Source organism: Trichechus manatus, unplaced genomic scaffold, assembly GCF_000243295.1.
Source record: "Trichechus manatus latirostris isolate Lorelei unplaced genomic scaffold, TriManLat1.0 scaffold00214, whole genome shotgun sequence".
Taxonomy (NCBI): Eukaryota; Metazoa; Chordata; class Mammalia; order Sirenia; family Trichechidae; genus Trichechus; species Trichechus manatus.
In genome coordinates, this window is record NW_004444150.1 from 2758189 (window position 1) to 2772129 (window position 13941).

Below are 13941 nucleotides of genomic sequence, written 5' to 3' on the forward strand. Positions count from 1 at the left end.
GGTCGGGGAGGGGGCGAGCCGGGGTTCACGGGCGGTGGTCGGGGAGGGGGCGAGCCCGGGGTTCACGGGCGGTGGTCTGGGAGGGGGCGAGCCCGGGGTTCACGGGCGGTGGTCGGGGAAGGGGCGAGCCCGGGGTTCACGGGCGGTAGTCAGAGGCTCAGTCCTGCTGACCCCGGTGTCGCCGGCTCTCCTGTGGCCGAGAATGCAGCTCACGGGGCGCCGGCTGACAGGCCCTGGGCACACTGTCCGGCCAGGTACTTGTTCCTGTTTGACAAGGTGGTCATCGTGTGCAAGAGGAAGGGCTACAGCTACGAGCTGAAGGAGATCATCGAGCTGCTCTTCCACAAGATGACCGACGACCCAATGAACAACAAGGACATCAAGAAGGTGGGCCCGGACTCCCGAGTGACAGCGCGCCGTCTGAGGCGGGCCACGCCGCCAGGGCGGGGCGCCTTCCCCCAGACCCCAGGTGCCACCGAGGGGTGGTCAGCGCTGATGCCCGGGGGCGGGTGAGGGGCAGCCGGCCCTGCAGAGAGCCCCGAGCCCAGCCTCTGCTCTGTGTGAGGTGCTGGTGAGCAGCAGGCAAAAGACTGGCTGCTGGGACCCTGGCCCATGCTGCCCTGCACCCAGCAGAGCCCGGATTTGGAGGAGGACTCGGGCCTGGCGGTGGCCTGTCAAAGTCTCTGATGTCCAGCTGGGGCAGGGCTGTGCTGTGGGGGCGGGACCGTGCTGTGGGGGCGGGGCATGGCTGCTGGGGGCGGAGCTCCCCCAGCCGCCGCTGGGTTCAGTGGAGACTTCAGCACACAGCACTTGAGCACCTGCTGTGTGCTAAGAGCTGGGGCCAAAGCCAAGTTTGCTAAAAGCCCAGTCCTTGGCCTTCAGCTGACAGTGCAGGGTGCAGCCCCGGCGTGCTCGATCTGGGTGACCTAGCCTAACCTAATGTCCAAAACAGGAGATTGGTCCGAGGCCTCTCCCTAAGTCGCAGCCTCTGGCACCTGCCCCCTCCCAGAGAAATGCCCATTCCCTGGGCTGCTCCCACCCCGGGGCACTTTGTGCTGGGCGGTGTTGCTCCCACCCCGGGGCACTTTGTGCTGGGCGGTGTTGCTCCCACCCCGGGGCACTTTGTGCTGGGCGGTATTGCTCCCCTGCCTGGGCCACCGGACTCCCCCTGTGGTGCCTGCCTCCAGGCTGGACCAACCTGCTTAATGACCGTCTCCCTCCTTCCTTCCCTCTCTCATGCTTCCTAGTCTCACGGGAAAATGGTAAGCACCCAGTGTCTGCCTCCTCAGTGCAGGGCCTGAGGCTTCACCCTCACCAGAGCCAGAGTGTGGGGCCAGGCTCCCCTGGGGTGTGGGGCCAGGCTCCCGGGATGTGGGGCCAGGCTCCCGGGGTGTGAGGCCAGAGCACCAGGGTGTGGGGCCAGGGCCTAGGGTGTGAGGCCAAGCTCCTAGGGTGTGAGGCCAGAGCCCCAGGGTGTGGGGCCAGGGTCCAGGGTGTGGAGCCAGAGCCCCAGTAGGGCAGGGTCTCCTTCCTCCCCGGGGTTACTTACATGTCTTTCTTAGTTATAGAAGTAATGCATGTTCACGATGAGAGGTTGCCCATTACAGAAGGGTGTAAAACGAAAGCCCAGCCTTCCTCCCGTCCCCAGCCACCCTGCAGCGTGGAGGGAAAGGATCAGAGGTGGTTCTCTGTCCTGACAGGTGTTTTGTCTGTAGGAGCATCTTGACTCTAAGTCATCGTTTTCCTTTTTTATCTCCCTCCCTCCTTCCCTCCTCCCCTCGCCTCTTCTCCCCTTGTCCCTCCCTCCCTCCCTCCCTCCCACCCCACTCCCTCTTTCCTTCCATCTTTTCCAATACAAATGGGCTCATACTTTCCAAACTCTCCTTCCTGGACTCACTTTGAAAGCCGTGCTGGGTAGCCGAGGGCGGGCTGCCTGCTCGGGGGCAGGGGTCAGCTGGGGGCCGGCTTGGTTGAGGCCCCGCCAGGCCCATGACCTTCCCCTGCCTGTTTTTTTTTCTTGCTGTTTTTACTTCAGAGGAGTGGGGTTTTTAGCATCAGATACAGGAAGTGAAAGCGGGTGGGCAGGCGTCGTGGGAGGAGCCTGGGGGAGTTCTGCAGACGCTCCCCCAGCCCCAGCTCCATCCTGAGAGACGGCCCAGGCGGAGTGGGGCCCACCTTGGAGCGGGAGGATAGAGGCCCCAGGGTACCTTGTTAGAGGGGTGGGTCCCCCCAAATGTTTGCACCCCCTTACACATGCATGTACATACGCACACAGGAGAACATGCATGCACACATAGGCACAGGCACATGTATACACACGCATGTGCATATACACATGCAGGCACAAATAAGTGCCTTGTGCACACGTGCGTACGTATGCATACGTAAGCATATGTGTACACAGACACAGGCATGTGCGTGCCCACATGTGCATACACATAAAGGCACAGGCACAACTGCATATATACACATATACATGCATGCACACATGTGAAAACATGGCAGCACATACATGTGCAGGCATGAGTATGTATGTGTTCATACACAAGCATGTAATAGCATGATGAATAGGCACACATGCAGTGTACACATGCACATACACGTGTGTGTACACAGTAGGCACAGATGTCTATATACATGTGCACACATACACACGAGAATGTGTGTACAGGCATGGGCACGAGTGCACACAGGAGAGAGCACTGTTGTACATGTGAGCATGCACACATGCATGCACACTTGCGAACACGTGTGCATGAGTATCTGTATACACATGCACACACATGCACACAGGAGAACGTGTGCATGCAGGCATGGGCATGCATGCACACATGACAGCACACACATGCAGGCATTTATACACATGCACACAGGAGAAAGTGCATGCAGGCATGGGCATGAGTGCACACGACAGCACACACGCAGGCATGTACACATGCACACATGTGTGCAAACTTGAGAACGTGTGTGCATACAGGCACGAGTGCCTTCCTACACATGTATACACACATGATGCATATGTGCAGGTGGGCATGAGCATCTGTATACACATGCACACACATGAGAACATGTACGTGGGTACAGGCATGGGCACAAGCGTGCACACATGTGAGAGCACACACGTGGGCATGTACACACATGCACACTTGAGAACATGTGCACACGCAGGCATGGGCGTGTGTCTGTACACCGATGCACACACACGAGCAGGCACACGCAGGAACGTGCACACAGGACCGACATGTCTCCCGTCTCCTCCCACAGTGGTCCTACGGTTTCTATCTAATACACCTCCAAGGAAAGCAGGGCTTCCAGTTTTTCTGCAAGACAGAAGACATGAAGCGGAAGTGGATGGAGCAGTTCGAGATGGCCATGTGAGTACTCGGATGGCCGTCCGCCCAGCGCCCACAGGCTGGACTGTGTCTGGAGACCTTCTCAGACCGGGGCAGTGGGAGGCAGGGTCCAAATGCCCAGACACCTGGGCCGTGAGGGCTCTCCAGTAGGGCTCTGTCACCTGGGGACGCCAGCCCCATCGTGGTGCCGTCTTAGCTGTTAACCAGTCTGCCCAGGGCAGGAGATTTCTCTGGAGGCTGAGCCTCACTCACCAGAGCAGCGGATCAGGGCTGACACCCAGATGTGCAGGATGGATAGGGCTAGTCACTGGACACCAGAGCTGGACGTGGGAGTGCAAGGTCCCCATATCTGCCCTAGGCTTCTGTGGGTGGAAATTCCCCAGCGTTTTATTCTGGAAAACACCAGACATTTGGCAAAGTTGAAAGAATTGTGTGGTAAACACCCGTATCCTCACCCTCAGGTCCCACCACTCACAGGTCGCTCTCCTTGCCTTACCGCGCATCGCCCAGCGTGCCCCCGAGCCATCTGGCGTTGGATGTATTTCAGCGTGGACCACGTGTAACGGCTCACGCCTCTGTGTAGTTCAGGATGCAATGCTCCTTTAGGTTGCTCAATCCCAAGCTTGTGTACAATGAGGTGTAGAAATCTTAGTGTACATTGGCTGAGTTTTAACAAATGCCCGCACCTGCACACACCCAAGATACAGAACATTGCCATCACTCTAGAACATTCTCTCATACCAGTGCACATAATCCAAAAACCTCTGCTCAGACCCTCATTCCACCTGCAGGGAGTTGGCCCCAGGAGGCGCCCAGGGCTTCAGGGACAGAGCTGGCTTTGAGCTCAGGCTCCCGGACCCCTGCCCAGGCCCCCGGACCCCCCACCCAGGCCTGAGTCCTGCCCCTGGCTGGTTCTGGGGTGGCCTGGCTGCAGGAAGCCTTAGGGAACCGGACATTCGAGAGGGGCTCAGCTGCCGCAGCTCCTGCTGTTTCCATCTTTCAGGTCAAACATCAAGCCGGACAAAGCCAACGCCAACCACCACAGCTTCCAGATGTACACGTTTGACAAGACCACCAACTGCAAAGCCTGCAAGATGTTCCTCAGGTGAGCGCCTTGCATGCCCGCCCTGTCCGCACCACCCCAGACAGGGGTCACCATTGCCACCGGACCCCACCTTGACCCAGCCAAGGGGGCGGGGGATACCCAACGCGTACCAGACCCACCGCGGACCCCAGGTGTTCAGATCTGGTGGGAGGTGGCTTGTCCCTGTGGGTGCACTCTGGGTGCAGTGCAGGGTCCCTGGGCCCAAAGCCCCTGTGCCAGGCGGTGGAGTGAGCCTGGAGAAGGTGGGAAGGAAGGGTGGGCTGCAGTGGTCTGAAGGGCTGGAGGCCTGGGGCTTTGAAGGACGAGCCAGGTCCGAGGGGCCGGGAGCAAGGCGGCTGCCCACAGCAGCAGGGATGTGAGGGCCTGCTGGCAGTCTTGGGCCCCGCATGCCGGGCTGAGGGTGCGAGGCGCTGGGCTCGGGGCCAACCTGACCCCCACTTCCCTCTGTTTGCCGGCACAGGGGTACCTTCTACCAGGGCTATCTGTGCACCAAGTGTGGCGTCGGGGCACACAAGGAGTGTCTGGAGGTGATGCCACCCTGCAAGATCAGTGAGTACTGCCCTGCGCAGGGCCTGCCGGGTGCCTGCGGGACCCGGGGCTGGGCCGGGGGATGCCACAACCACCCCCACCCTCAGGGCCGTGCCGGGTGCCCTCGGAACCTGGGGTTAGGTCTGGGGGCACCACAGCCACCCTCACCCTCAGGGCTGTGCTGCCTGCTTGCGGGACCCTGGAGGTGGTCCTGGTGGCGCCACAGTGTTCCCTGAGCCACAGCGGTGTCCCACTGGGTCACACCCACCATGTTCCACACAACCCCCCGCCACTTGCCACCTATACACGTTCTCCTTGCACACTTCTGGGGACCTCTGGGGCAAGGACTGTTGGTGCCCCGCTCCAGATGGGGAAAGGGAGGTTCAGAGGGGGAGGCGCCTAGGCGGCACAGCTGGGATGGAGCCAATCCAGCCCACCTTCTTCTGAAATCCTTGCTCATAACTGTGACGCTCAGCACTTTCTCCACCTTTCCTGTACTCCTCCCCGTTCTAGGCCTAAGCTTCTAGAATCCCCACCCCAAAACAGGCACAGAACATTCTCTGGCAGCTGTGTGCAGGGTTTTTATCCCAGAGAAACACCGGTCATAATAGATTATGTTCCCGGCTTCTCCCAGGCCACCTTTAGGCCCAGCCGACGTTACCTACAGCCGTGTTAGTAATTGGTCGAGGCCCCTGGGGGCGCAAACAGTGAGCCCTGCTGGCACAGTGGTTAAGAGCTCGGCTGCTAAACAAAATGTCGGCAGTTCAAATCCACCAGCTGCTTCTTGGAAACCCTATGGGGCAGTTCTCCTCTGTCCTATAGGGTTGCTATGAACTGGAATCAACTTAAAGGCAATGGGTTTTGGTTTTTACCAACCTAAAGGTTGACAGTTTGAACCCACCCAGCGGTGCCACAGAAGAAAGGCCTGGTAATTTGCTTCCATAAAGACTGCAGCCAAGAAAACCCTATAGGGTATGGTTATACTCTGCAGCACATGGGGTCGTCACGAGTCAGAATCAACCCAAAGGCAATGGGTTAACACACACAGCATTTTATGTCTCCTCATGCCCGTTTGTCAGATGTGTAAGACTGAGGCTCAGGGACGGGGAGGGACTTGAGCCTGGCAGGTCGTGAGCAGAGGCCTGGAAGGCACCCAGACCCCTGGGCATCTCGGAGTCATCTTAATTTGGGGGTGCATTTGGGATTTTCTAGAGGATGCACGGCTCCTGCATGGGAGGCGAGGTGAACCAGCTGGACCTGCCTGGATAAGCAGGGGTCCAGACAACAGCAGGCGGGCAGCCCAAATTAGCCGGAAGGAGGAAGTCGGCAGGGGCTGGGAGAGTGACACCAGGGGTGGAGACACCACCGAGGGGCTTATTCTAAGGGCACAGCCCCAGAGGCATTGAGGGTGTGGTCCCGGGAACAGCCACAGAGCACAGGCGAGGGCGCCCCTGAGGGCCCAGCTCTGCTCCCCGTGACTCAGGTGGGTGACGCAGACCCCCACCTCGCCCCGTGCAATAGTATTGCCACCCAGCCAGTGACTTGTGGAGCGCCGCGCCCACAGAGGCCGTGGCCCGGTCCAGCTCCCGCAGCTCTAATGGAGACAGTGTTCTCACCCAGGCCGGCTGGCCCAGCATCCTCGCTCTTCACCGTGGGGACCAGGGCCACACAGCCTGAATGTAGTGACGGTGGCCCCCACTCTGCTGCAGGGGGGCCCCACAGGGTCTCCTTTAGCCCCGTGACGGCTTCAGGCAGCGTCACTGTCTCCGCTGTCATCAGCCCGGGTCATGGTTTCCTAGCACTGCTGTGACAGAACGACCACACGTGGGGAGCTTTAGGGTTGGTTTTTTTTGGTTAATCTTTATGGAAGCAGTCTGCCGCATCTTTCTCAGCCTGAACATCGTGGAGCCTCGTTCAGAGAATGGCCCGCCTATCCCCCAGGTCCCCGTCTCTGGGCTCTGTCTTACTGGGCCTCTGGCCAGATCGTAAGACAGAAAAACGAGACAGTACTGCTCGTCACTCTGCATCTGCCACCAGAACAGAAGACACCGAGCCGTGATCCATAGATCAGTAGTTCCCATTTATTGTGATTACGAGGGCTGGCCCAGTGATCCGGCTCCAGGAGAGGGTCCGACAGGCCAGCCCAGACCCTGGGCAGTGTCCCTGCATGTCTCCTCTGACCTGGAAGACACGAGGAGCCTGTGGCCGGAGCTGCGGTTCAGCTTCCCGTGTCAACACCGCCCCGTTGTGGCCACATGCCTCTCTGTCCACAACTTTTCCCCGTGAATTTCTTCAGATAGTTTTTTCCCCAACTCTAAAAGTTGGTGGTGGTGGTTGCTGTCGAGTCGATTCCGACTCGTGGTGACCCCACGTGTGCAGAGTAGAACTGCTCCATAGGTTTTTCAAGGCCATGACCTTTTGGAAGCAGATCACCAGGCCAGTCTTCCGAGGCACCTCTGGGTGGGCCTGAACCACCAACCTTACAGATAGTGGTGAAGTGTTTAACCATGTTAAAACAAAAATCATATTAACCCAGTGATGTGAATTGATTTGAAGTTTATTGAATATACGCTTTGCAAGTTGGGCAACATGCCCAACTACCGAGTCGGTGTTCCAAAGATGAGAGAACATCCAAAGATTCTCATACCGCATCTCACCAACATCTCCCTGGGGAAGGGCCAGAAGAGTATTTACACAATAAGAATTTATCCTAAAACAGAGCCTCTAGTTAGGCCCTCAAAACAGACTGCACGGAGATAATTCTTCAAAAAAGCGCAGTGCCCAAGGCAAAATGGTCTTTACTAATTAGCAAGACTATTGTTTGACTTAAAGGTGATTTTAGACCAGTCTGCTCAAGGCTCAAGTTCAAACAGTCGCCTCAGGGCAGTGGCCTGGGTGGGTCACCCCAACTCCATGGACCCCAGATATCTGGATTCTGGGAGAATGAAAAGCTTCCCTCAACCATTTGTGGCACCCAGGGACTAAAAGCGTGCTTAGTTATCAAAAACGGGAGAAAAGAGAAGAAATGAAGTAAAGGAGAAAGTAATCACCTGTGAATTTATCCCAGAAATAACCAAAGGCAATAGTTTGATATATTTCTTTACGAGTTTTTTTTTTCTTTCTGATTTATGAAATACCCATTTCCCATAGAAGATTCGGAAAGTGTCGAGAAGCGTAACCACCACCCGTCTGTCAGTGTGCTGTACTGTGCTGGCTTATGTGCTGCTGTGATGCTGGAAGCTCTGCCACAAGTATTTCAAATACCAGCAGGGTCACCCTTGGTGGACAGGTTTCAGCAGAGCTTCCAGACTAAGACAGACTAGGAAGAAGGACCTGGCAGTCTACTTCTGAAAAAACTGGCCAGTGAAACCTTATGAATAGCAGCGGAACATTGATCTAGTGCCGGAAGATGAGTCCCTCAGTTGGAAGGCACTCAAAATACAACTGGGGAAGAGCTGCCTCCTCAAAGTAGAAAATCCAAAAAAACCCATTGCCGTCAAGTTGATTCCAACTCGTAGCAACCCTATAAGACAGAGTAGAACTGCCCTATAGGGTTTCCAAGGTGCACCTGGTGGATTTGAACTGCCAACCCTTTGGTTAGCAGCCGTAGCTCTTAATCACTACACCAACAGGGTTTCCCTTCAAAGTAGAGTCGACCTTAATGACATGGATGGAGTCAAGCTTATGGGACCTTCATTTGCTGATGTGGCATGACTCAAAATGAGAAGAAACAACTGCAAGCATCCGTTAATAATAGGAATGTGGAACGTACGAAGTATGAATCCAGGAAAATTGAAAGTCATCAAAAATGAAATGGAACACTTGAAGATCAATATCCTAGGCATTAGTGAACTGAAATGAACTGGTATTGGCCGTTTTGAATCAGACAATCATATGGTCTACTATGCCAGGAGTGACCAATTGAACAGGAATAACGTTGCATTCATCGTCAAAAAGAGCATTTCAAGCTCTGTCCTGAAGTATAATGCTGTCACTGATAGGCTAACATCCATACACCTACAAGGAAGACCAGTTTATACGACTGTTATTCAAATTTACGCAGCAACTGCTAATGCCAAAGATGAAAAAATTAAAGACTTTTACCAACTTCTGCAGTCTAAAAGTGATCAAACATGCAATCAAGATGCGTTGATAATTATTGATGTATTTTTTTACAAGTTTTTTTGGATTGTTACGGGAACGTCGGAAACAAGGGTCGGTAGTTGGAGAAGATGGCTTGCTCATAGAACAACACCTGAGATCACGTGAGAGAATTTTGCAAAACCGATGATTTATTCATTGTAAACACCTTCTCTCAACAACATAAATGGAATATACAGGAATCAAATCGACTACATTGTTGGAAAGAGACGATGGAAAAGCTCAATATCATCAGTCAGAACAAGGCCAGGGGCCGACTGCGGAACAGACCATCAATTGCTTATATGTGAGTTCAAGCTGAAGCTGAAGGAAATTAAAACAAGTCCACAAGAGCCAAAGTACGACCTTGAGTGTATCCCACCTGAATTTAGGGACCATCTCAAGAGTAGATTTGACACACTGAACACTAATGACTGAAGACCAGATGAGTTGTGGAATGACATCAAAGACATCATACCTGAAATGGTTATTAAAAAGGAAGGAAAGAAAGAAAAGACCAAATGGAAGCCATAAGAGACTCTGAAACTTGCTCTTGAACTTCAAGTAGCTAAAGCAAATGGAGGAAATGATGACGTAAAAAAGTTGAACAGATTTCAAAGGGCGGCTCGAGAAGACAAAGTAAAGGGCAAAGGCCTGGAGTTAGGAAACCAAAAGGGAAGAACATGCTTAGCATTTCTCAAGCTGAAAGAACTGAGGGAAAATTCAAGCCTCGAGTTGCAAATTGGAAGATTCTATGGGTAAAATACTGAACGATGTAAGAAGCATCAAAAGAAGATGGAAGGAATACACAGAGTCACTGTACCAAAAAGAATTGGTCGATGTTCAACCATTTCAGGAGGTAGCGTATGATCAGGAACCGATGGTACTGAAGGAAGAGGTCCTAGCTGCACTGAAGATATTGGTGAAAAACAAGGCTCCAGGAAGTGACGGAATGCCAACTGAGATGTTCCAGCAAACAGATGCAGCTCTGGAAGTGCTCACTCGTCTACACAAGAAATTTGGAAGACCGCTACCTGGCCAACCAACTAGAAGAGATCCATATTTGTACACATTCCGAAGAAATGTGATCCAATAGAATATGGAAGTTATTGAACAATATCATTAATATCACACCAAGTAAAATTTTGCTGAAGATCATTCAAAAGTGGCTGCAGCAATACATTGACAGGGAACTGCCAGAAATTCAAGCCAGATTCAGAAGAGGACATGGAATGAGGGATATCATTGCTGATGTCAGATGGATTTTGCCTGAAAGCAGAGAATACCAGAAAGATATTTACCTGTGTTTTAATGACTATGCAGAGACATTCAACTGTGTGGATCATAACAAATTATGGATAACATTGGGAAGAATAGGAATTCCAAAACACTTAATTGTGCTCATGACGAACCGGTGCACAGATCAAGAGGCAGTCGTTGGAACAGAACAAGGGGATACTGCGTAGTTTGAAGTCAGGAAAGGTGTGCATCAGGGTTGTATGCTTTCACCATACCTATTCAATCTGTATGCTGAGCAAATAATCTGAGAAGCTGGGCTATATGAAGAAGAACGTGGCATCAGGATGGGAGGAAGACTCAATAACAACCTGCGATATGCAGATGACACAACCTTGCTTGCTGAAAGTGAAGAGGACTTGAAGCACTTACTGATAAAGATCAAAGACCACAGCCTTCAGTCTGGATTACACCTCAACATAAAGAAAACAAAAATCCTCACAACTGGACCAGTCAGCAACATCATGATAAACGGAGAAAAGATTGACATTGTCAAGGATTTCATTTTACTTGGATCCACAGTCAACACCCATGGAAGCAGCAGTCAAGAAATCAAAGGACATATTGCATTGGGCAAATCTGCAAAAGACCTCTGTAAAGTGTTAAAAAGCAAAGATGTCACTTTAAGGACTAATGTGCGCCTGACCCAAGCCATGGTGTTTTCAATTGCCTCATATGCATGCATGCAAAAGCTGGATGATGAATAAGGAAGACGGAAGAAGAATGGATGCCTTTGAATTACGGTGTTAGCAAAGAATACTGAATATACCATGGACTGTCAAAAGAGCAAACAAATCTGCCTTGACAAAGTACAGCCAGAATGCTCCTTAGAAGCGAGGATGGTGAGACTTCATCTCACATACTTTGGACATGTTATCAGGAGGGACCAGTCCCTGGAGAAGGACACCATGCTTGGTGAAGTAGAGGGTCAGCGAAAAAGTGGAAGACCCTCAACGAGATGGACTGACACAGTGGCTGCAACAATGGGCTCAAACATAGCAACGATTGTGAGGATGGCGCAGGACCGGGCTGTGTTTCGTTGTTGTATACAGGGTCGCTATGAGTGGGAACCGACTCGACATCACCTAACACGAACAGAGAAGTGTAAATGAGAAGATAAAACCTTACTGTCCGAGACGGCTTAAAGGCGCGCAAGTGTATTCTCTCAGCTCTGGAGGCCAGAAGTCCAGATTGGGCCATCCGCAGGGACTTGCTCTCTCTGGAGGCTCCAGGGGGAGATCTTTCCTTGTCTTTCCCGGCTTCTGGTGGCCCCAGGCATCCCTGGCTTGCAGCTGCAGCGTCACCCCATTGTCATCCCGCTGTCTTCCCTCTGTCCGTCTCTCTGTCTCTGCTGCTCTCTTGTAAGGAGTCAGGTGGGGTTAGGAGCCACCCCAAACAAGTTGACGTTCCAGGTACAGGAGTTAGGACCTCAACATAAATTTTTCCGGGGACACAATTCAATCCATAGCACATGCTCACTCGCCCACTCAGTCTCTTCCTACGGTTTTGTTCTATTTCTTAGAAGACGTCATTGGGATCTTGCTGTGTGGCACTTCTGTATGCTTTTGAAAGCTCATGTTGTCATTCTCGTTTCCCTCGTGCCGTTAAAACTCTGCTGAGCACCAGGCCTTGAGGGAGCCTGTGACCCCCCCAAGGGCATTCACCTCTGTCTCCCCTCCTGCCCCTCTGCGGGGGACGTTCTGCCCTGCCCAGTCCCTCCTCCTGTGCAGGGTGTCCAGGCTGCCTTCTCCTGACCCACACAGCTCTCACGTGTCGTCCTGGTTTGGGTGCCAGCCTTCGGGAGCTCGCCTTGGGCTGTGTCCACGGTGACTCCAGGGCAGTTTCACTGTTTGCTGCCCGTGGGGCCCAGCCTGGCAGGAGAAGCTGATGTCCCAGAGTGCTGCTGACCCCTCCCGGAAGGCTTCTCCCTTGTTGCAGGGACACCTGCTGCACGCCTGCCTCTCCCCAACCCCAGGTGTCCGTTGAGCTTATTGCCTCAGTCACATAGGGTCTGTTGGAGGCTTCTGTCTGCACCTGTGTTAGGGTGCTGAGGCCTCGTCACCCCGCACGTGAGCCGTTGTCCTCACTGTGTCCATTGGTGCCAGGCGGCCCTGCTTGGCAGGTGACCAGGGCTCAGCCTGGGACACTGTCCTCCTGTGGGGGAGCACAGTGCAGGCGGGGAGATCGTGGGGCCGTTAGCCTGCACCTACTTAGGCCTGCCAGTGCTAATGGCGGACACGGACAACCGTCCCTGTCACTCAGCGAGGCATCACTGGCCAATCACTGACATCTTCCCCCTGAGCCCAGGCACTGCCCTGCATCCCGCGGCTGCCTCCAGCTCATGGAGCCAGACCTGTTTGCCGTCTTGGGTCTGGCACCCAGTCTGAGTTCTGCCGTGACCCCCAACACCAGAGCTCAGCGTTTGCCATCAGAAGTAATTGGCCATGAACCCAGGTCTGTGTGCCCGCAGCCCATGTCTGAGCTCCCCACAGGGAAGCTCCCTGCCCGCTTACGAGCATGGCCCACCTGTCTGTGGGAGCCAGCCGGCCCCGGGGTGTCTGCGGCACCCTCTAACACCCACTGTGCTTCCTTTTCAGCTTTTCCTGCAGACCCGGTAAGGCTGCCCAACTGCCCCCTCCCCCTCCTCGAACCCCAACAGCCCTGGGAACCGGGGCCAAACATCCTGCTGCTTGGCGTTCCTCATTTGTGGGCCGTGCTGGGCTGAGGGGTGGGGGCGTTTTTGGTTCCCTTTGTGCATGTGCACGGCCTCACCTTGCCTGTAATCACCTTGCCTGGCCCACTCACCCATTCAGCTTGTCCAGTAGCTGGTGGCTCTGAGTGCCCGGCTTTGTGACGTATACCCGCCCCCCACTGCCTCTGTGTGAGAAGTCACTGAATTCGTTTAGGGGATGTAGGCTTTATTCTCGCTGAGCTGTGGGGTCTAGTCAGAGTAACCAGTGTCTGGGGCCCTCACCAGGTCCTGTGTGGGGCACAGAGATGCCTCATGGGAAGGGGGCAGGCACAAAGCACTGCGTCTCAGGCGGCAGGGCATGTCCCGATGGCAGGGGCCAGCCCAGGCTCAATGGAGGGGCTGTCCATGGGCTAGGTGATCAGGGCAGGCTTCCTGGAGGAGGTGGGAGAGGAAAGAGGAGGGACCTTCGGGGAGCACAGAGGCAGAGGGGGTTGTCACACAGAGAATGCGTCACCTAATGTCTATGGGGCCCAGGATGTGTGTCTCCCCCCCGCCGCTGCCTTGACCCTCCAATCTGGGGAGCATGAGGGGTGTGGGGAGTCAGGCCTGAGCCAGAAGCAGCCCCCTCACTGCCCTATCTGTCCTTCCATCACAGGACGCCTCAGGAGCGGGACCAGGTGAGTCTGGGGACTTGAGCTCTCTCCACTGCTGTCGCCATGCGGGCCCTGGGGTGTGGGGAACCCTCTGGTGGGGAGTCACCTTTGTCTCTGATAACACAGATTCCTCCATGGGGAGGCCCAGCGTGCAGGCCGCTTACACTTGCACAG

At 54.4% G+C, this 13941-nt stretch overlaps 1 protein-coding gene across 1 annotated transcript in view; it reads left to right on the plus strand.

Moving 5' to 3' along the window:
* The window catches only part of VAV2 (vav guanine nucleotide exchange factor 2), a 193754-nt gene that overhangs the window by 164088 nt on the left and 15725 nt on the right, over positions 1-13941 (plus strand). Inside the window, exons 14-19 of the mRNA XM_004388665.2 lie at positions 255-387; positions 3265-3374; positions 4357-4458; positions 4919-5007; positions 13020-13036; positions 13770-13791. Of these exons, the coding sequence (XP_004388722.1) occupies positions 255-387; positions 3265-3374; positions 4357-4458; positions 4919-5007; positions 13020-13036; positions 13770-13791 (473 nt within the window). The remainder of the gene's footprint in view (positions 1-254; positions 388-3264; positions 3375-4356; positions 4459-4918; positions 5008-13019; positions 13037-13769; positions 13792-13941) is intronic.